The 23807-nt window shown below is 37.0% G+C and overlaps 6 protein-coding genes across 6 annotated transcripts; 3 read left to right on the forward strand and 3 right to left on the reverse strand.

The window, feature by feature from the left end:
* The first annotated feature begins 80 nt into the window (after window positions 1–80).
* On the forward strand, window positions 81–1816 carry LOC143904571 (uncharacterized). Its single transcript, XM_077419375.1, has 2 exons — window positions 81–1111; window positions 1247–1816. The coding sequence occupies exons 1-2, from the start codon at window positions 316–318 to the stop codon at window positions 1723–1725; spliced, it is 1275 nt and encodes a 424-aa protein (XP_077275501.1). The 5' UTR covers window positions 81–315; the 3' UTR covers window positions 1726–1816.
* Window positions 1817–2742: 926 nt separating this feature from the next.
* Window positions 2743–3673, reverse strand: LOC143904583 (uncharacterized). Its single transcript, XM_077419384.1, has one exon. The coding sequence runs from the start codon at window positions 3587–3589 to the stop codon at window positions 2852–2854; it is 738 nt and encodes a 245-aa protein (XP_077275510.1). The 5' UTR covers window positions 3590–3673; the 3' UTR covers window positions 2743–2851.
* A 1056-nt stretch (window positions 3674–4729) lies between these two features.
* On the forward strand, window positions 4730–5657 carry LOC143904582 (uncharacterized). The gene has a single exon (XM_077419383.1). The coding sequence runs from the start codon at window positions 4730–4732 to the stop codon at window positions 5513–5515; it is 786 nt and encodes a 261-aa protein (XP_077275509.1). The 3' UTR covers window positions 5516–5657.
* A 1115-nt stretch (window positions 5658–6772) lies between these two features.
* Window positions 6773–7832, forward strand: LOC143904585 (uncharacterized). The gene has a single exon (XM_077419386.1). The coding sequence runs from the start codon at window positions 6844–6846 to the stop codon at window positions 7588–7590; it is 747 nt and encodes a 248-aa protein (XP_077275512.1). The 5' UTR covers window positions 6773–6843; the 3' UTR covers window positions 7591–7832.
* A 2827-nt stretch (window positions 7833–10659) lies between these two features.
* LOC143904587 (uncharacterized) lies at window positions 10660–11964 on the reverse strand. Its single transcript, XM_077419387.1, has one exon. It carries the CDS (start codon window positions 11950–11952, stop codon window positions 11098–11100), a length of 855 nt encoding a protein of 284 aa, XP_077275513.1. The 5' UTR covers window positions 11953–11964; the 3' UTR covers window positions 10660–11097.
* A 4964-nt stretch (window positions 11965–16928) lies between these two features.
* Window positions 16929–19124, reverse strand: LOC143904581 (uncharacterized). The gene is made up of 3 exons (XM_077419382.1): window positions 18135–19124; window positions 17586–17816; window positions 16929–17261 (listed from the first exon to the last, which is right to left on the reverse strand). Exons 1-3 carry the CDS (start codon window positions 18361–18363, stop codon window positions 17035–17037), a joined length of 687 nt encoding a protein of 228 aa, XP_077275508.1. The 5' UTR covers window positions 18364–19124; the 3' UTR covers window positions 16929–17034.
* Window positions 19125–23807: the final 4683 nt, after the last annotated feature.

Consider the following 23807-nt stretch of genomic DNA (forward strand, 5'->3'; position numbering starts at 1 on the left):
ATTCGATCGATGAGGAATTCTTCATTGAATTATTACGCAACCCCAACGGGATATTGACTAATGTCGTGGCGAAAGAAATACACCGTTAATAATGCGCTCTGCATTTGAAGCACCGACGCGACCATGAAACTGTCGATGTCGTTAAACAGTGTGACACTTACACGATGGCAGGATTAACTTGTCCTTCTAGCGTGCGTATATAAAGCGATAACGCTGACAAACGGATACAACAGTGTCGGACAATTCGGCCACGAGACGTAATAACGATTATTATCCGGCGTGGTGTGTTTACGAGGGCGAGGGATTTGCGTTAACATGATTGCGAGTTTGGTGATGGCCGTGCTGTTCGCCGGTATACCCGGCAATGGTGCGTCATCGACGAGGACAGCACAAATGATGGTCTCTAAGATGAGAATGGCCGATCTTGAGACCTCTGCGAGCGGGTATGCGTACAAACAGCAGGAAGATCTTCCGGTCTTGTACATGCGGTATACCAATCACGGAAGCGGACGTTACTACCATGCACCGACGCCAGTGCATTACATCGTCGGTAGTCCTGCACCTGTTGCGCCCGCCGTTTCTGAAACTGCGTCGTCGCACGAACCCGTTCTGCTCGCGTATGCGACTGCGAAGCACGAAATTGTACCGTACGTAACGCGCCAGCCTTACCAGCGCGATGGATTCATTAATTATGGCGTGGGCCAATTAGCGAAATACGCGCAACCGCTTGAGCCGTCTAAACTAGCTGCACGTGCACCGTATTATGCGCCTAAAGCACTTAAACCACGCGAAACGGATAAAAATGTCGATAAAAGAAGCGATGATGAGGAGAATGAGGACGACGATTATGACAACGATGAGGACGGCGATAAAAAGGAGGGAAAAAGTCATGTGCCTGAAAGTCGCGAAAAAGCAGTTGATTTTATAGTAACCCATCCTATTCACGGCCTCGACAAATCTCGTTCAGATATCGACGTTTCGTTCGAACATGGTGAAAAGTATTCGGCCGCACAGAATTCCGCTCATGGAGAAAAGGGCGACAAAGGGTACAACAAACAAGTGGAATTTGACGTGGGTGAACGCGGACAGCACGATAAAAGCAGGCAGCAAGGTGGAGCTTTGTTTATTTTTTCAACAGACGTTTATTGTTCATTGATTTCCTCGATACGCGTTTAAACATGCATGTATATTTTTGCATAAATGTATTTATTCCAAGTGAGATGTTATTTTTTGCTGGATCTTTCAGAACATTATGACATCGAAACTGGGCACAAAAAAGGGCACAGCGACGTAGCCGGAAATTATGGACGCTACGATGAAACTGAGAGTGGTAAGAAGGGTAGCAGCTATGGGCAAACATCGTACCACAAAAAGGGACAAAAGACCAGTGGCTTTCATAAAGTCTACCACAAGGATGAATATAAAAAACATACCGATTTCTATGATGAGAATCACAAGAAAGGTTATTTCGACAAGCACTTCATTGCTGACGAGCACCACAACGCTGCCGAGGGCAATTTCAAAAAAGGTGGACATCACGAATCCGGGTCTGATAATGAAAATAATGGAGAAAAAGGGTTTTACGATAAAGGACATATACAGAACCGCGATCAGGGTTACAATAAAAAAAAAGGTGAAAATTCTTTTCATAATAATTACAAAAATTATGGCTCCGACGAAGGCACGCGTTTAATTAAGAAGCATGAGTACGACAAAGTTGATTGACATTAATTTAAACATGTATTTAATGCTAATGTAGTTTTATATGCTCTTTTATATTAATTGTCATTTATAACATGCAATTACATTTTTATGATGCAGGTTTTTATTAGAATGTTTACTTCACGTAACATTATTCGTTAATTATATTGTTATATTATAGTTAGAATTATCATCAAAAACATAATTGAAATACTAGCATCGAAGAATAATGTAATTATTTGATGATATATATGACGTGGTTATTAGTTATTATAATATTAATTTTTATATTTTTTGCATAATCAAGTTATGCAATATACTGTTAAATTCGTAGTGTCAAATTATGCTCAATTTCAGTTACTTTTTATTATTCCTATTAGTTGTCATTGCTCTTGCTCAATATGTCGTTAATTTAACTAAACCAAATGGAGTTAAAATAGTATCTACTGTTTTGTGTTAAAATAATGAATTTCGACACACATGGTAATTAAGAATAACAAAATATTATTTAACTTAAGTTTAAATTTTATCCTTTAATATTTAACAGTATAGAGGTATCAGGAATTAATTCAATTATTTTAACTTAGATCGTTGATATTAAAAATTTGTAGTTCTCAAGTAACGCTTGATAAAACAGATATAAAACCGTGTCAATTGCACCACTGAATGCAGTAACTGGCCGATACTATTGTTTTATGGAAATAGTATGTAACGAGCGGCCATATTTTCTTGTGACAGCTGCTACACCGCAGAAGCGTGACTGATATAGCACAAAACATGAAACTCAACTGAATTATTACGACAGTTACTGATTTCGCGACACACGTTACGGTCGCAGAAATAATTCAAATTTTATTTTACGTCCAGTATACATCTATAGTGGTATAAGGGTTTGATTAATGCAAGCTATTGCACATTTACAGAAAACGTAGTGGAAAAAAATTATGATTTAATAAACACAGATCGCATTTTGCAGCGAATTGACATAATACATATATGAGATAATACATAAAAATATAATATGTCTACTGAAAAATATTTATTTTGTCCGTCGTAACGTACATATAATTAATGCAACGTGGCAGTCAACCAACGCATCTCAACAAGTAATAGCAACGAAATTATAATTCTCCGCATATCCGCATATTCGTTAATGTCCCTTTTTGAATTCCCAGTGCTTATGGTCTTCATGACCGCCTTTCTTGCCATGATGATGATGGTGATGATGATGCTCGTCGTGTCCGCCATGGCCTTTGTGACCCTTATGATCATGATGATGATGTCCTTTCTCATGATGACCCTTCTTGCCATAATGATCCTCGTGATGATGATGGTCATGATGCCCTTTCTTAAAGTGGCCGCCTTTTTTGTGTCCGTGTTCATGATGATGACCACCATGTTCCTCATGGTGACCATGATCATGATGTTCGTCGAAGAATTCCTTATCCTTCTTAAACTCGTCGAGTTTATGAACCTCGTGATGGCCCTTTGTGTTGTGGCCTTTACCGTAGTGCCCTTTCTCGTGGAATTTGTGACCCTTCTCTCCTTTCTCGCCCTTATGGTGTTCGCCATAATAGCCATCATCGTGATGATGATGTTTCTTATGGCCTTCATCCTCGTGATAATGTCCGGAATGGCCTTCTTTATCGTGATGTCCCTTTTCTCCTTTTTCATGATGGTGCTCCGATTTGTAGCCTTTATCGCCTTTCCCGCCATGTTCGTGGTGGTGACCGGAATGATGCTCTCCGCCATGGCCGCTTTCATGATGATGGTGAGTAGCGGCTACCTGTAGATCGTCGTAATGTGTCCTGCTGATTTCGCGTGCGAAGATCACGCAATGAGAGGCGATACATACTGCCAGCAGGCAGATCGCCGCCAATCTGCTCATCGTGCCGTGTTTATTCTCGTTTGATTCAGTATCAACGAGAGATATTTGACTTGGTCGCTGTGATCGGTAGGTATGATTAAGCTAGTCGCCCCGCTCGGATTATATATCGACCGCAGGATAATCGATATGAGAGTAGCCAGAGTTCTTTCTTGGCTCATTAGGTCGTTGCGAAAGTAATGTTTCCTTAACCTGTTTAAATTATAATGCGGATTTCAGTGAGTTCGCGACAGTCGCTTAGGTCGTTATGTAATATTACTGAAATCGTTACCCTGCTTACCAAACTGCGTTTGTAGAGCCTAAATAACGCGTTTTTATCCTTTTTTAACCGAACGGCGACACGGTGATTTTCAATAGCTTTTATTCGACGGGCGAAAATTTATATGATTAATATATTTGGAGATAAACGCAAGGGGGTGTAATATATATGACCGGACATTGCCATTGAGTATAAGCGAAGTACAATAAAAAAAAAATGCTTCGATTAATGCCGGAAATAAATTGAACAGTTATGAATAAAAGACGGTAAATTGTTCTGCTGTGCGTCTTGTTTCACTGGTCATCAACCGTTAAATTGAAAGATAGTTTTTGTTTATTTATTGATAAATTCTGCATTAACTCGATTATTTTAAGTGCGTCTAACTATAGACGCATTATTTATATTTAAACTAATTTGATTTCTAGAATTGGAAAGTTTTGTTTTTAAAAGACATATTTATAAAAGACAGTAATATTTTCTTACATTATACGTATGTATATTACATATTTTGCAATTTACTCTATATTGTTTAACGAATTTTGGTATAGTTTTAAATTATAAATTAGATAACACGATATAATCGCATATATTTTAGTTTTTTATTTTCTTTCTCTCTCTCTCTCTCTTTCTCTAACTTTCTACTTAATATCGAGTCTGTTAAGTAATCCAAGATTGACAATGGTTCTGTATAACTAATAGCGCATTCAAGCAATAATACACAGTACGAACAAATGTTTTACGAAATACGAGTGCTATATTGTGTTCGAACAAGAGGAACGAAAGCGATTACGTACAAAGCGTTGGTGGAACCGCAGGTATATAAGCTTTGCTTTAAAGATTATTGGCAGTCAATTGCACTTGTTGGTTCTATACAGAGTTCCAACATGGCTAAATACGTAGGTCCATGCTTGTTTCTGGGATTGGCTGTGATATGCACGGTCATCGCTATATCTTTGGCGCGAGATGTTCGGAGTATGAGAGGAGATTTGGAGGTGGCCGGTACTCATCATCATCACCATGGCCATCATCACGAACATGGCGGAGGTCATGAGCATCATTCTCATCATCACGGAGAACACGGTGAGGAGGGCCATAAAGGGCATAAGGGCCATCATCATCATGAAGAGGGAGAACACGGCCATCATGGTAAAGAACATCATGAGGGTCATCATCACGAGCATGGTGGTCATAAGAAGGGTCATCACGACGAGCATGATGAGCATGGTAGCCACCATGAGCACGAACACGGCCATAAAGAGTCGAAATTCGGCCATGGAAAGGGTCACAAGAAAGGCGAGAAGACCCATGGCTATCATCATAAATCCCACAAAGATGAATTCCATAAGGAACACAAGTTCTACGATGATCATCATAAAGGTGGTCACCATGAAAAGCATGGCGATCATCATGAGCATCACCATGGCAAGGAAGGTCATCACAAGAAGGGCGGACATCATCATTCTGGCCACCATGAAGATCACCACGGTAAGAAGGGCCATCATGATAAAGGACATTATGATGAAGATCACCATGGTCATCATGGCAAACATGGTCACGAAGAGCACCACCACCATCACGAAGATCATGGAAAGAAGAGTGAACATCATGGCGGCAAAAAGCATGGTTATTCGAGCGGTCACGGTCATCACGGTCACCATCATCATCATTAATGATATGAAACTTGACAATTTAGTGCGACACAAACAGAATAAATTGTTGCACCATTTGTTCATTGCTCTTTCGTTGATTAATTTTAGGATGTCGAATAATGGATTTATTTCGTTATTGAGAAATTAAAATGTCTATACCAAATATGATTGAACGCATTATTTCCCCTAATAATTCCTGTGTACACCCGTTAGAGAAGTTTTATAATGTTTACCTTAAATATATTCACTATATTGGGCATAAATATATTACGATTTTTTATATCAAAACACAGTATTATATGTTATCAAATGGAAATGTTTTTCATATATACAAACGTCATAAATATAAATCGTATTTTATAATTATTTAAACTGTTTATAATGCCTATAATATTTGTATACATACATATTCATTATTAGCACAATATACTTTTTTATTTAAGTCTTCACATTCAGAAATTATTATGTGATTTGCATATTAAAAAGTTAAAATCAAGTTTATTGCGTATGAATTTTTTTTTAATAAATATATAACTAGATAAATATATAAATCGAGATAAGCGTAAGAGATTAATATTTTCAACATCCTGAAAAATATTTATGAATATCTTGTCTTAACTTCTATAATAACATATGTTATGGCCATTATGGAAGACAGTTATATGCACATCTATTTTTATATCAAATTTAAATGCGAATATTTGATTAAAAATAAATATTTTAAAAGAATTAATGGAACATGAACAATATAACGTCAAAGTTTTTTTATGCACTTGGAATTAAAACCTATAAAGTCGTTAAAAAAACATTTTTTATTTATAGATATGTATAAAATGATATATGATAATCCATATTCTGTTGACTACAGAGGATGAATAAATAATGTATGAATCTGAATCGAATCATAAGAATAAAAATTCTTTCACAGAGCTGTTTTAATATAAATATTTTAATCTTTTATATTTGATTTTACACAATAAAAGGCAATGTTGACGCAGTATAACTTTCTATCATAGGTTCAGTGAACAATTGAAAATCAATATAGGAAGTTTAATCAGTATCACGTAATTTAATTTATATAACTTTAAACAAGTGATAGATTACAAAATAGAACAGACTCTATATAATCTACCGTAACGGAGGAAATGAAATGGAACTCTCCCGCCCCACCTTTTATTTCTATAAATATATACTTCTTCTTGCCGAATTTGATGGCTCATTGCACCAGAATTGTAATATAAATAACACCCCACGAATCGCTACTTCACAACAGCTTGCACTGCTAGAAAACGCTGAGATCTATTAATGCGATAGACTAATAGATTGAGTATTAAAATAAAATTGTTATCATGTTTCCTTTACGTCGTGCATTGCCACTGATAACAATTCTTGTGGCAGTTTATATTGCCACTAATTGCGTGACCACCGCACGTGAAATTACCAGGAATTACGACGATCTTCAGGTAGCCGCCAGTCATCATCACGAGCATGGTGGCGGGGAGGAGCATCATTCTCATCATCATCATGAACATGGCGACCATGGTCACAAGGGTTATAAGCACGACCATCATCACGGAAAGGGTGAAAAAGGACATCATGACAAGGAGCATCATCATGGGCACCACGATGAGCACGGAGGACATAAGAAGCATCATCATCATGACGATGGTCATCACAAGGAGCATCATCATGGCGAAAAAGGGGAGAAGGGTCATAAGTTCCACGAGAAGGGACACTATGGCAAAGGCCACAGCACTCATGGTCATCACGAAGTGAAGAAGAAAGACGAATACAAGAAAGACAAAGAATTCTTCGACGAACATCACGATCATGGTCATCACGATGAGCACGGTGGCCATCATCATGAGCACGGACACAAGAAAGGTGGCCACTTTAAGAAAGGACATCATGACCATCATCATCACGAGGATCATCACGGTAAGAAGGGTCACCATGAGAAAGGCCACCATCATCATGATCATAAGGGACATAAAGGTCACCACGATCATCATGAGCATCATCATCACCATCACCATCATGGCAAGAAGGGCGGCCACGAAGATCATAAGCACTGGGGTTACAAGAAGGGACATTGAAATTTCTTGCTACTCAGGAGATACCACCAGCTGCTTTTAAATAGAATTCTGTTACTCGCTTTTGTTCCTACTGCTCATGTTCCTCCTATTATCTTCATATTATGTAATAATTCAGTAATATATACTTTACATCTGCGTTAATTGTTAATCATGCATACATCGAATATGAAATAAAGTAACTCATTTAACATGTCTCTTTTAAATACACGCAATTTACGTGTTATGCATATTATCTAAATAGTTACAGAATTCCAATACCGTAGCTGAGTAAATGGTTACAAAATTATGACTATTTTATAAAATTTAAAAAGATCTTTTTTATAATTGATTATATTTTTTTAACATGAAAATTTTCCACGCAGTTATCAGAAACGCATATTTCCTCAATTAAATAGACATATGCGTTATTGATCAGCGAAGTACGAGTATCGTAAATTATCGGCAAGCCTGAGAGAGAGGGGGATCTTCACTTTTAATAAAAATTCCTATGCTCCAGCTATTTATCAAATTCCGATATTAATAAACAGCATTAAATCCGCCGTTATCAGCATTATCGGGCAGCATAAATAAAGTGTATTGCCGTGATATTAATATTTAGTTTAGCGAACTTTTCTGAGGCTGTTCTATAACTGGTTTAGAACGCTCATTATCTTAAAAATAATAATTAATTACAGAGAAACACCGCCATTGTAACTGTAATATGCATGAAAATCGTATAGGGGATATACAAAAAACATTATGTAATTTTTAATTAATATTCGTCATTCATTAGCGCACACATTCTCAATTTACTTTGCAAGATAATATTGGACGATACGACCACTTTCTGCCGCGTTGCGTATGCGTCGTTCGTTGTAAAAACAGGTGGAGCAAGAACGCACGGCAGCGGCGTCTACTATCGTATTCATCGCGCCGCCGATTTGATTAACGATCTCACCCTGTAGCAAATGAGATCGCTACTTCTACGGCGTGCGTCCCAATTGAATTCCGGCACTCCGGACACGGATTAACGGGACTTTATGCACTTCTTTACTTCCACGTACGATGCAGCCGGTGTTCGCCAGGGTTGCGCGAGACCATTGCCTCCATCTCCGCGCCGGAGATTACATGTGCACGCGGCAACGAACCTACTTGAAATGCTCCGCTGTGTGACAATTCCAGCGGCCGTCGAAAGGGTCCGCTATTGTTTCGGATTGTAATGCGTGCACGTGTGGGTGGTTCAATTAATGTAATTGAAGTGGCTCCGGTGTACGGGGAAAAAAAGGAAAAGCGCGAAACGCGCGAGCTCGAAGAAGTACGTACTACCGCGGTGTTCCGCGATTTCGCGTGCTTTCACGAAGCCAAAAATAATCGTGCCATTTGACCAAATTAACGAAGACTCAGAAACACGTGACATTTGCATTGTATTTTCGCCAAATTGCTGCCGGATTAGAAGCTTTTAACAGAAAAGAACAGTCGTTATTTTTTACGAAATAAAATTCACATTATTACGTCGCATTTTTTATCCATGCGGAAAATAGAACAATAAACTTCTTTTTATGAAATAAACACAACCGAGAACAAGAGTTGTTTAATAAAATGTTGTTGAAAACTAGTTAAATAAGCTCTCCCGTATCTTTGATAAAATTTTCACGAAGCTGAAGTAACCCTTCGAATAATAAATGATCTGCCTGCTACAGTCGTATAATGAAAATTGCATCATGAGGCCAAGCAAGAAATCCTTTGACGTAAGCTACTAAATTAAATATTTGGATTAAGCTCATCTTGTTGGTGTATTCATTGTATCACGCTAAAAACGGATATAATCAAGTATGTTCATAATCAAAGCTTTATACTATTAGCGGCAGTAAATGTTTTAACCTAATAATTTATGTAAAACATCTGCAAACAGAAGCAAAGCAAAATAGATCGAAAAATTTAGTTTATCTTTAATTTAATGTTAATTAATTGTTTAGTTTATCTTTTTTAACATCTTTATTTAGCAAAAATATTAATTATGTATGGAGATTGCGAGTTTTTATTATTTACAAACAATTAATTCGTAGACTTATAAATTATACATATACATAATGCAACTAGATTTAAATAACGTTTTCTAGAATCATTAATTAACCATGAATAATGAGCTTATACATATATATGTACATTGCAGAAGATATCAGCGATTAAGCGATTATATGTTTTCGACGGCACGCGCTAGCTGCAATGGTCAAGTCGTCATAATGCGGCAATATAAGACAAATAAAAAGCAAAGTAATTAACTAAATAAATGTACAAAAAATCAATTATGCAAAAACAACGTCAACATTATTCTTTATGAAAATAATTAACCGTTTATGTAATATTTAAACTGTTTTAATTTAATCTGAAAAAAAATTAATGGTATGAAAGAAAACACAATTTGCACTAATAAGTTATTCTAAAACATTATTATAGAATTTAGACAATATGATTTGACTTTGTTTTTGAATGCGATAATATTGATTGTATTATATTATAAAACTAGGTATATTTTTATTTTGATGTTTTACAATGAATAATACAATATTATTTTGCACACTATTACAGATAACACTGTAGCATGTAGGCATATGCGGTATTTACCTGCAAATTTAACGGTGTCAACTCGCAACATGCGTTCCCGCGGCACATTAATATCCGGTAATCAATTCAATCAGCTGGCCAATCGATTAACCTCAATTATTGGTGCATTAATGATCCGTGCTATATGTGACATTAAAATTCATACTGCAAAATTGCTAATATATTACTCTTGCCCGACAATAGAGACGCGGCGCTAAAAAATACTTTTATTTTACAATAAATTAATTCACGCCAGCTTGAACCAATAAAACTGTCGTTTTATATTTCAGAAAAAGTTTTATCGACACGGACCATATACCACTTGCAAAACAAATATTTAAATTCAATTTTTTAGCCGAATTGATAATAATGATACCCGACATTAACACGATAATATGCCTTGGTTATTTTTTCTTTTTTTTAAAGTAACTTATTGTAATGAGTAAAAATTCTGTTCGCATGATTTGAGAATAATATTGTGTTCGTTCTCGCGTAATTATCATCTTGATCTGTGTCAATAAGCGAAGGCACAAGGCGAGAAGAAATGGCAAAATTACTTTAGTTTGCCGATGGGAAGTGACAAAAGGCCGCCGAGAAAAACGGCGGCAATAAATCGCGAAGAATCGATAAGGCGTAATATCACGTTGCCGTCTTGACTATAATGTAGCTGCTGGGACAAATATGAGCTGGAAGGGGAGAAACTTATTTGCCCCATTAAGACTTGAAGGAGAAAGAAAAGTCAACGAGCCGCAATTTCCAAACAATTTTTTTCTTTTATGTTAGTGTTCGCTCTATATAAAGAATGATACAAAATACAACAGCCACGCGACTTCGTCGCGTGACTTTGTCCGAAGCAGGTACATAAGCCGTAACTGTACTACGAATTATCGCTTTTTGATACTTAATGCTTAAACGTATCTAATTCTAATGTCCCTTCTTATAGCCATACTTTTTTCCGGAATGGTGATCGCCTTTCTTGCCGTGCGAATCGTGATGGGAGTGATGTTTCTCGTGGCCGTGCTTGCCATGATGACCTTTATGTTCCTCGTCGTGATGGCCTTTGTCATGGTGGCCCTTCTTGCCGTGGTGATCTTCGTGGTAACCAGAATGATGATGACCGCCCTTCTTGTGCTGGCCTTCCTTCTTCTCGTGATGACCGTGGAAGTCACCATGCTTCTCGTGGTGTCCACCCTTATGATAGTCATCGTAAAATTTGTGTTCTTTATGATACTCGTCTTTATGGAATTTGTTGTGATAACCTTTGGTTTTGTGACCCTTCTTGTGGCCCTTCTTTTCACCGAACTTTCCACCTTTATGACCTTTCTCGCCTTCATGATGCTCGCCGTATTTTTCGTGCTCATCATGATGACCTTTCTTCTTGCCTCCGTGTTCTTCGTGATGACCGGAGTGATGCTGCTTATCGTGCTTACCGCTGTCACCTTTGTCGTGATGATGATGACTCTTGTGTCCCTTATCGCCTTTTCCGCCGTGCTCTTCGTGATGATGAGATTCATGTTTGTGACCACCGCCAGATTCATGGTGATGACCCTTGTGTTTGGTCGCTGCCGTCTCGAGATCGGTTTCACCTATCTCTGCAAGCGGTGACGACACCACGATGGGCTCCAAATGATCTACATGACGGTCATCGTTCTCTTCTCGTACATCGCGCCGGCTGACGCGCGATTCCGCACTGGCCAGATCTCGGGCGTGACACGTTGTGTGCAACGTGAGCGAACATATTGCAATGAATGACAGAAATAACATCGTACTTCGCACCATCTCGATCGCGCTCTCCGTTTCGATCGGACTGATGGTCGATGTTACAACGGTTGACACTTAAATATCGATGCTGCAGCTACTTCCGTCACGGCGCCGGGTTGTCTGTTTCCGCCGAGTCCACTTTCATCCGCACAACCGCAAGTATTCCTAAATTTCATTCCAATCTCCGTTGACACCGATGCGGTGGGGAAGCACATGGTTTCACACTTTCTCGCATCGTTGCGCATGGCGTTTATTCTACTAGAATATTCCGTCGCGCTATCTCGCAGAGTTCAATCGGGTGTTAAAATATTATAATAGTCGAGTCGGTCCTCGATTGCGATTTCTTGCTTGCGAAGTGACATAACAAATTGACTCGTTAACGCTCTTCCGAATAATATTTGTAAAATTATGAGTTCCCAACGAATGTTCCGAACAATGTAAATTTTTTTATTTGATTAATCGTATTTCGATACACTGCGTGAACGCAATGTTTCCGCAAAAAGTTGTATCCGGCGTCAGGAAGAACTTTCCATTACTATACTTTTTCCGCGAGCATCGGTTTGCCGCTGGAACAATAACCACGGAAATTTCTAGACCGCAGCAAATCGCATTATCGTCTTCGTATCGATGTACTTCTTTTTCCATTTTTAATCAACATCTGCATTTTAGACTTTGACGTAATTAATTGGAATATAAATATAATTAGAATATAATACATTTATATTTTTACTTACTTTTTTCTTTAAAAAGAAATTTTATGCTTGTTTTCAGGGCTTGCTAAGTAAGTAATTGAATACTGACGATGTAGTAAAATGTGACTGATCGTTTTTCGCTTTTTCGAGACGGTGATTAATTAATACACGTGAGAACTCGGTCGCGAATGGCCAAATATTTATATTGAATCAAAGTTGCACCCCGTTGTCCAACACGTGCATGCGTCCGATCAACACGTCGCGTAGCCGGCGGCGTGACCTCAATCGATATTTGAAGTTAAGTACCCTACCAGATGCTCGCGCAATCATTTTAATTAACGTCATGACATACGAATATAGAATATGCGCATATGTCGCGTTGAATGCCCTAGAAGCGTTTTGTTATCACAGCACGTGCGTCGTTGCGCTCGCTAGCTCATCGATAAGCTGTCTAATTTTATCATTAATTCTATTACCTGCGACATAAATAATTCGCCTTTCGTAAACACAGCGCCATTTATATAACGTCATAAACCAAAAACAATTTATTGAATTTTACAGACGTCGGCGACGCGTATATCATGCGCGGCGTTCGTTGCGCGGGTCGTTTCGCTAACTGTTGACCCATTTGTTCCGGCATTTCTGACGGTTTTATTAGATGATCTCGCGAAAAACCATCGAAACCCGGGAAAAGTAATAGCGTCCGTGGTCTTAATCTTTCACTAATTCTAATGCCAAAGTAGAAACTCGATATGACGCTATTTAATGAATCAGAAAGGGATATTCTCTACTAACGTTATTCCACAACAAAGATCAGAATTAATTTTAAAATTTGCAGACTATAATTCAGACTGTATTGTCAAAAATTTTTAACATGGTAGGTTATGTCAAAATGAAATAAAAAAATTATAGTGACAATGTACACGTACACGATAACAAATACAAGGAGTGGAAAATCGCGATACAATGATCGTCGATGTTGATTTCCATTGCAAATCCGAAATATCGGCTCGTTCCGCAGCCTGAAATACCGCTCGATAGATTCTGATTCTTTACGATCTTACTTGGCTGCAACCACTTTCGATTGGAGATTGGCTCTCGCTCAGTATTGGCGCTGCATAATCAAGATAAAGATTGGTTACTGCCCAGTTTCCACAGAGGATTCCTCAGACAGAGGGAAGACCAGGGGTTCTGCCAAGTTCGATTTCGACTCAGCGTCGTGACGGAGATTAGATTAGGTGGCATTCGCCGTAGATCTCGACTCAGATGGAAAGATTGCTTTGTAAGCAGAACCGAGGCGGACCATCCAGATCATTCGCCTCTTTGTTTGGCCAATCAGCTCGACGCGCGGATTTTAATTAAAATCTAAAATGTCATTGAAATCTTTACGCACGGGCTAGCATAGCGAAGCGTTCATGAATCGCGGCATAATTCGTTGACTCATCAAGCATTTTACTCTCACTCGATTTGCGCCGTTTCCCGAGAATAGCAATGCTAACAAGTAGAGATTTGAAAAGTTTCCAGGGGTAATTTTCATAATTAGAATACTCAACCATATCATTAAACCTGACGTGCGTTTCCAATTATAATCCTATTCATATTAATATTAGTCCTAGTACTGAAAGAAAAAGTATTTCTAGTAAGTATCTGTAATAATTTTTTTTAATTTCGAGATTTAGCAAAGACGAGAAAATCACAAAAATTAAGAAAACTCTTTTGTTTGATATAATGTCATTGAAGTTGAATACGTTTTTTTTTTTATCGATTTCGTTAATAATGAAAGAAATAGCGAATGTCGCCGACGTCGTCTATTCCGCGCCGCTAAATTGTGAGGTGTGCAATCAGTTGATGGAACCGTTAGAGTCCCGACCCTCCCAATCCGACGACCAAACTGTCTCTCACATTCAAGTCTTACCCTCGCACCGCATCTTTCCTTCTTCCTTTCTTCCTTCCCGTCTGTTCTCCGCATTACCACTCCCGTGGCGCATTCTCGCATGTTGAATAAAACCGTCGGGTTATACGCCGACGCGAACAAAAGGACCTTGCGCTGGCTCCTGGGCTGCTAATGAAATTGTTTTCTAATTTAAACCCGGAGGGACCACCCGACATAGCTTCCATTTTACGGTCAAGAGCCCTATTCGAGGTACAAGCTTTTCCGACGATAGCCGCGAGAGAGCTGACAGTGATAGTCTCTAATTTGAGCGCCCCCTCGCTTTGTTCACCTCTTAAACTCATTTATGCAAACAAACAGTTGGTATTTTCAGCTGATCCACTATCCACTATCCACGATATTCTCTTTTTGATTGCACGCGATAATGGAAACATATTGCGGCGAAATGTTTAAATAAAATATATCAACAAAGAGCGTTGCATACCTTAAATATCTATTGATCGGAACGTCAAATAATTTATTAATTGCCTGCATACACCACTCTTTGAATTAAGTCAATTATTTTCGCTTAATAATGCTATGTCTTTTAACTCGTTAATGATGGATAAATATATATTTTCTGTTTAATGCCTCTAATTAATTATACGCACGGCGTGATATAAAGACGAAATTGTAGAGTCAGCAAATTTAAATATCTTCTTTTTGTTAGCCGCGTTTGATATAGATTGCGCATAGGCTCCGGAAAAGTGAAGCGATATGACAACAAAATATTTCTTTGTCACGTGCAGCGTTTAACGATAATTATCTCGCACAATTAACAAACTGATTTTCCGCTCGGGGATGGGCAACCATCTGGAAAGTTTCCTCGTTATAAATAATTGCAAAATGCAAGTCGCCCGTGAATGTAACGCACCTATACCAATGACCATAGCTGAAATATGTGCAATGAGACACATTCTTGCGTGATGGAAAGTACTTTTTAACAAACTCACGTTTTTATTGTACTCACCTTCAGCTAGAACTGTATTTCGTCGGCAATTAGCCGCGTTCATTGTACTGCCAACCGAGTGGCAATATCTGCGATCTAGCACGGTTTCGAAGTTTTCGCTAAAGCGCGTAATTAAATTGAATCTATAATCAGTGGTAGAATAGATTTGAAAACCTATTTGCTTTTTGAATGAATTAACGCAATCATAAAGCGTATACTGGCATGGATTCAAAGCGTTTTGACAAAGACCGCGAACGAGTTATTACTTCTGACCCTCGGGTGATGTTAAATTAGAAATTAAAACTATACTCTTCGCAACAAACCAAACTACATTCGTAAATTCACAGCACGAAGAAATTAAATGACAATTTAATTAGCCAGTGTAACTATAGCGCGTAAACGTTGCTATAGTGCAACGTAATTTGTTCGAATTAAATACTTTATCCTAAGTGAATGTCGTACTGTAAGTAAAAGCTGAATCGCGTTAACTCGAAGAATAAATGGCATGTCGGCCACTGTGGTATTAAAAGTCGTAACTTTATTTCTTCTTTATACGAGAAAGAAAAATTCTCGTCCTCCTCTCCCATCATGTTTCCATTTTTCAGAGTATAATTAAATCAGCGGCGAAATTTATTCTGCGCAAAACGCGCGTATACTCATTCTTGCGCATCTTTAATTGCACATACATCAGGGATGTGCAATTTTGATGAAGAAATATACCACTTAATGGATTAACGTTTCGACGAATAGATACGTATCCATATATACCGCGTGAGTACGAACTATTTGCATGCAACGCGAAATGTACCCCAGAATGGATTAGCTGTTGATAATCGATCATGCACGGACATTGCTAATGTAACAAGTTTCGCCGGGCGGTAATTTCGAGCGTACGCTCGTACTTTCGCGATCGATCCAAACGCGAAAGCGTAAAGGCAAATTTCATAATGGAAACGTTGTTATAATATTAATACATAGCATTCAGTTTGGCCGCCGGCGTGCTTTACTCTACACTGACTGTTTTAAAACGCAACGCATCGATGCAAAAGATTTTCGCATCTTTTAATTAAAGTTATCGAAAAACCATTTGCGTAGGAATAATTACGTTAATTACGAATAAATATATACCGCTATAATTATGTAGGTAGCACAAAAAGTTTAAAGTTAACAACCAATTAAAATTGACATATGACATATGACGATAATACTTTATTGGCTATTAAGCATAAATTATATTACAATCGATCTATGTTACAAATTTATTGTTTGCAAAGTGAGTATTAATCGCTTGTAAAATAGCAGAAAATGTTTGTGTGCGTATGCATGCGCGCGAGTCATATCGTTTTTATTAAAAAGGTATTTATGCATGTACACGAATATACTCTATTATTTTTGATAATTTCAAAATGATAACGCGTATATGCAACAAAACATTCATATTTATATTAATAATAACAGGTTGCGGTTGAAATTGAAAAGAGAACGCTGCAATTTGAACCACACGTTAAAATGGTATACACTTGATAAAATTAATAATGATCTCCCTCTTTTTCTTCCCCATCAGAGCTGTAAGAGCTATGCGTTTCGTAAGATCCGTCGTCACCATCTCCAGAGGAATATTTCTCGTTGTGGCTGTAAGACTCCGGCTCTTTCTCCTCGGTGTAATGGCTACTATAATGATCTCCATCATCGCCTCCGGTATAGTATTCGCTTCCCTCACTCGAGTCAGCGGCGTATTCCGTATCGATCATAGTACCTACAATTTTCATATCGTATTAAATGCTAAGTACTTATGAAGAATAATTTCGTTTTATTTGCAACATTTATTTCAAAGCGCTTTTTGATGCTTTGGTGGATATCGTGTTTTTACAGTTTGATTAAATTTTATTTTATCATTAAATTGACAAAGGTAATCATGTAACGACATATACATGTATATTCTTCGCGAGATAAGTAAATCGAATATACATAAAATATGAATCTGAACTTTTTATCAATTATATTTCTCTTTATTTTCTTTTCAGATTTTCGCGTTAGTATCTGCTATCGATTTCTAAATTACAGCCTGACGATTCTTTACCTGCGCCCTCGTGATCACGATTCTTTTTCTCGTTGTGACGTTTCTTATCGTCATGAGCCTTGCCGTAAGTGGTTTGCGTCTCAAATTCGTATTTGTCGCCATCCTGTTTGTGGAAGGTGTCGAAAGTCTTGTAGCCGTGATCACCTTTACCGTAGGTTTCCTTCAAGTAACCCTTCTCGCCCTCCGCATCGCTCCCGTAGGTTCTGTAGTAACCACCCTCGTCTGATTTGCCTAAAACCACATTGTTGTCCGCCCTTGTTACGCTCAACAAGACATCTAACGCATTCAACACTCGGCGATAAACATTAATCCGACATATCTCAAAGAGAGGGAGAGACAGAGAAAGAGAGAGATATAATATAAATTACAACCAATTGTTTTAGATACAATATACTTGTTTTAACTTATTATTGATTTTCTTATAATTATTTAAATCACATGCTAATATATGATAAATTATATTTCTAAGATTGCCTATATGGTTTTCTAAACTACATATGTTTTCGTACACTATATTCTATTAGAAACATTAGTTTATAAAGAACATACCAGATGCGTTTTTCATGTGTTTTTTAGTATCCTTTTTCGGTGCGTTACCGGCGCTCATTAGGTCCCTCACTTCCGCTGCGATTTTTAACGGCGCCGGTTGGCGTACCTCGCGAATGAATGAGCCAACGGCGACGACGTCGTCCTCGACATTTTCGTAAATAACAGATCTGGCCAATGAGTTACAAACGAGCAGGTGCGGGAGCAGTGACACAAACAGTTTCCAATACATCTCGCGGGAGATTACTTTAATCTTGTCGGTTTCAATGATTCCTTACCCGTTCAATCTATCTCGCTGAATCTTTTATAACACTCCCACCTTCTCAAGTAAAATCCTTCTGACAAAAGCAGTAGGCAATGCGTGTATTCGTATCGATCTTGCAAGTCGTCGCTGTGGCCAATCACTTAAACGAGCAATTTGACTTGCGTTTCGCTAATTTCGCAACATCTTCCGTAGAAGTTGTCTGCACCAAAGAAAAGATCTGCGAATCCTATCGTGCAAATACCTGTCCAAGATTTTAGAGACCGGATCGATCGGTCGATCTATTGATCTATCTATCTAAGAAATTAGAAAGAACCGACGATTGTGTCATTCACTGTCGGCTTATGTAAAGGCATCTTTTCGTCATCAAGGAAGTCACGCCGGGTTTCGTCGATCGGGCTCGTCGACAATGGCAACTGATCGATTGCGCTTCGCCGTTAAGCCGAACCGTCGATCGGACTGGCGCGATATTATCTGTGCCGTGCGTATCGCATGAGTGATCTCGCGCTTTCCACGATCGCGAGCGTAAAAACCGTGGAATCGAGTTGCCGATAGCTGATAGAATTGTCTGACATAACGAACTCTGGTACGTTGCCCTTTCAAAACATTATACGATTCCACTTGCGCTACGCGCTGTAAAAGTTTATTTAGAGCTGAAATTAAGTTCTTTCTTTCCCCCTTCTTCTTTTTGCTCTTTCTTTCTTTGAATTTTATTGATGTATTGTATTCGTAGAATGTTTGCATTTGATGTACAAATATAAAAACTAGAATCCAACTTTGCGCTCCAAATTAATTTCAACGAATGGAGCATCTTTGAAAAAAAGACGTGTTAAAAACTAAACCGTAAACCGTAAACCATCATATATTGAATTCACTTTGATATAGGATCTGCAAAGGATTAAATTCAGTTGTATTTAATATCGAGAATATGATGGAAAAACGCATTTATATACGTTCTATTGGTTTTAACTTTATGCATGTATTCCTGTACTTCGATCCGTATTAATATTTAACATAACGACATGAAATGTAATATAGGAGAAGCAATTAGTTCGGAATCATTATCGCCAGGGCGATATTATATATTAACGACCCGGTATAAGTGATATCCCAGTAATAATTATTACTCGATTCGGTATTGGATGTAATAAAAACTCTGAGATGTGTGTGTCGTTACTATACGGTATTCCTAATGGTGCGAGATGAATATTTCGCTTTTCAAATCGTAACACGAAAGAAAACTGTATTTTAATCGTATTTTAGCTGCAACATGCTGTCTACGCACGAATGCATATACCTAAGTAGTTTAGAATAATTCAGAAACACAGAGGATGTTGAATTGTTTTTTGTGACGTGTTATTTCACGATTGTTGCACGATTGTTCCACTTTAATGATTATTCCGAAGTTTTTACTATAAGAAAGATGAAATTTTTACCGGGACAAATGAGAAATCAATACGGAGTGGAAAAATATCTCACTTACATCAATTTGAGACAGCATTGTATCTTTTAGTAAGAAATTAATCACTCTTTTTTTTTACAAAAATATTGCACTGACTAAATCTTATATTAATTGCAAGATAGTTTGCTTTGGAAAAAATAAAAGTTTATCTCAATTATTTTCGACGAAAAAAAATGTGTATATACACATACATGCACGAAGAGAATTTTTTCTTAGAATTTACTCTGAAATCATGGTAGTTGTGGGACAACATGTATCTACCAAGAATTTTATGCGAGCTATTTTGATTAATATCTACCATAATAAAAAGTATTAATATCTATTACATTAAAATATAAAATATGTTTGATTAATTTTACTAAAATATATCTAGAAAATTTCAATAATTTTTCTAAATTTACCAATCTGCTTGGTAATTTTTAATAAAAAATTTTTATCACGTTGTAAAATTTCTTTTGTATATTTCAAAAATTCCTTGGTTACCAAGTTGTCCCAAGTTTGTAGTGAATTTAAGGGTAAAATATAACAAAAAATTCTCCGTGTACATTTAGATATATCTACATATACAAAGAAAATTTATTTTTTATTATTTAATTGCAATTTATCTTTATCTACAAATTATAAAAATATGTTGTAAATTTATCTATTAGGTTTGCCAATAAGTCCGTGCGGTTATTTATAAGTAACATTTATAAGTAAAAAACCGCACGGACTTATTGACCAACTTAATACAATAGTTCATAAATTATATTTTAATTATATCAACTTATTGAAGTGAGAAAAATTGCTTAAATTTAAATTATTCTATTATTAAAAATTTTAAGTGAATTTATGTAGTCTCATGTCAATAGTGGAACCAGTTTCTTTATTAATGTTTATATTTTAAATATTTATTAATATTAACGTACTATTTAATATTAATAGTGTAATCAAAATTGTATTAAACTATATTAATACAAAATACAAATATGTGATGCGTACTTATCTAATTTGTAAACAAAAGTGGATATCCAAGGATTGCTGAAATCGATAGTACCGTTCGTCAGGCGCTGTCTGTGCAAGAAGCTACTAAATCTCGAACTTCATTCGTCTACTTGGCAAGAGGAGTCGTGGGATGGGGGGAGGGGGGTGTTAAGATGATCGTCACTTAAAACCATGCGACCCGTGTCGACGACGTTAAGCGTCTTAGATAGTTGCTGCGCCAGCCAGTTTTCTTGGCATAATCCGGTAATTTGAAAATCTCGGATGGAATGTAACACCTCGTACCAGCCACCGTCTAGGATGTGCTAAGATCCTCGTTTCGACAACCCCTGTTGCATCACCGTCTCCTTCCAAGTCGGCCAAATGCGCGCTTCGAGCCGCAACCCTCGAAGCAAAGTAAGCCGGTGGCTCCAGAAATAGCCGAGACGGAGGGGTTGCATCGCGTCAAGGGTTGCATCCTGATTAGGGTAAAAGGAGAAATCTGAGTAGTCTCATTGGTATGCAAGACTCGCCAATCCCTGCGATTTACTCAGTACCCTCTTTATACAAATATATCGCATTATGTATGAGCGAATTTGTGGCGGACAATGTAGGATAACAAATTCGCAAATCGACTTTTTGAGCATTTGATTCTGATTAAATATTTAATATTTTTATAATGTAAATTATTTGTTTATTTGACGTACACGAGATATACATATAAAGCTTTAAATATTTTATATATTTTTCATAATACAGAAAAAGTTATAAATAATGAAACAAATACGATTAAAAATTACACATTCTCTCAATATTTCCAATATATCTTTATTATATCGAAAAACAATTCATATATGAATCTCTTTACTGCCTACTATAGTTGAAAGGAGAAACTTAGATGTATGGTTCTTGTGGCAAGTAGTCAAGGTAAAACGCAGGTAAATGTAGATATCCTCAAACGGTAACGCTTAATAAGCTTCATATAAACGATAGTTATCCAATGATAGTTAATCCAACGTTGGTACAAGGGTCTTTCATACCCATGGAGTTTAAAATATTGATTTTAACTTGGAATGCTTGTGTAAATATGTTATCAGAGTACACACCAATATCGTGATCGACAGATTGCTTTTATCAGCAAATAATAAGATAGGAAGTATAGCAATTTTCTTGATACAGATTTTTGGTTCTCTAATATTGGATATGTAGTAAGTTATTATTCGTACAAGACATTCGACTATTGACCATCGATAACAGACTTGCTGTTAGTAAACTAAAAATCACTATTAATACGTCAGTAAATCGGATAATTTCTACAGTTCTTGATAAGATCAATAGTATTATATGTACATGATGTTATATCAATCAATCAATAATATAAAATGTGTATGTATAAAATAAAACATACCTATTTTTTTTATATAAATAAATACAAGATAAATGGATACATGGACGTATATTAATATTTGTATTTACATATACAAATTCATATAGTATTGAGTAATTAAAAACTACATTTATATCCAGATTTTAAAAATCTTGAAAAAAGTTTTATACGTAAATCGATAATGTCATATGTACTTCTTAATAAACCCAAGAGATGTCGATACCATACTCGCTTTAGAGCATGGTGTTTCCCGTAGGGATGACTGAACCACCGCACCGTCTCATTTGAGCTTAGTTAATTTAAAAAATCGAGCTTACACCGCGGATACTTACAAATATTTATTTATGTACTGTATATTCTCTGATCTACATACTTTTTTCTGAATGTTAGTTCTTATAAAGTTTTAAGACGATCAAATAAGAAAAACGATTTTATTATGCGTGTTTAATATAGGTCAATCAGAATATCCCAAAAAGTTAAAATTTATTTTTTATTTATATTCTTTAAAAAAAATACTACATAGAGAGATGTTCTTTTTTATAAATCTTTTATACCTGTTTTATATACATTTTTTGATATTTTAAGTAAAAGTAATCTAACTCGTAAAGTTATTTTTAATTAGTCTATATTGCGCAATAACGTAATAACTGATAAAAATCTGTCTGCATTCTGTAATGCACAAAAATTTTAATTAATACATTCCCTATAAATTAGATTGCGAAGAAATTTTATTCAACATGTTACTTTCAAAGGCGCGTATTTCTATTATTAAACATACTTTAATTATTTTAATTGAACATTTTTGTCAAGCAAGATACTCTACATCATAAAAACATGTCGTTTCACATCAAATGTCGGATTAATCTAGCAAGGATGTTAGCTCAGCGGGTGGAGGGATGGATAGTAGGGTAGACGAGATATGGGCAGACGCGAGGGGGAAGAGCGACGCAATTAGGAGAGAACATAAATCCCGCAGTTTAGCACACTTCCTCGCCATGCCAGCAGATCGCAGAATACAAATCAATCAGCATAACGGTCGACTGAGCATTTAATTTCCATTCGGCTTCTAATCGAGTGGGATTCGCCGATTCCACAGCGCGCTGCTACCACCGTAGACACACGCGATATCTCGATCCCGCATACCCCCGTGTGCTCACCACTCATTCTATTGTGGAATCTCTCGAAACGGGTCAAACGCAACGGACGACGGGGCGTAAAAAGGATTTTGCGCGACCCGTAACGAGCTCGACGATGGCGCGATCCCGATAGGCATGCGATGCGTATAGTAATTCGAGTTTGCATGAGCGGCCGGTTTTTATGTGATCACCCTTTAACACGATACTCGGTACAAGATGTTACTTACATCTAAAAGTACCTAATTTCCAACTACTCAATAGTGACGTATATTGCACTCTTGAACGTCATATACAGGCTTTAACGCGTAATGCTAAAATCTAAAATGTACATTTTGTATTGTTGCTTAATTACGCAACGTTTTATTTATTAACGGATATTACGAATTTATTTACTTTATCTTTATTTTTTTCTTATTAGCAGTTATGGCTTCGTAACAGCGAACCATTTTATTGATATATATTATCTCTC

Source organism: Temnothorax americanus, unplaced genomic scaffold (genome assembly GCF_048541705.1).
Source record: "Temnothorax americanus isolate GAGA-0224 unplaced genomic scaffold, ASM4854170v1 Scaffold54, whole genome shotgun sequence".
NCBI classification, from domain to species: domain Eukaryota; kingdom Metazoa; phylum Arthropoda; class Insecta; order Hymenoptera; family Formicidae; genus Temnothorax; species Temnothorax americanus.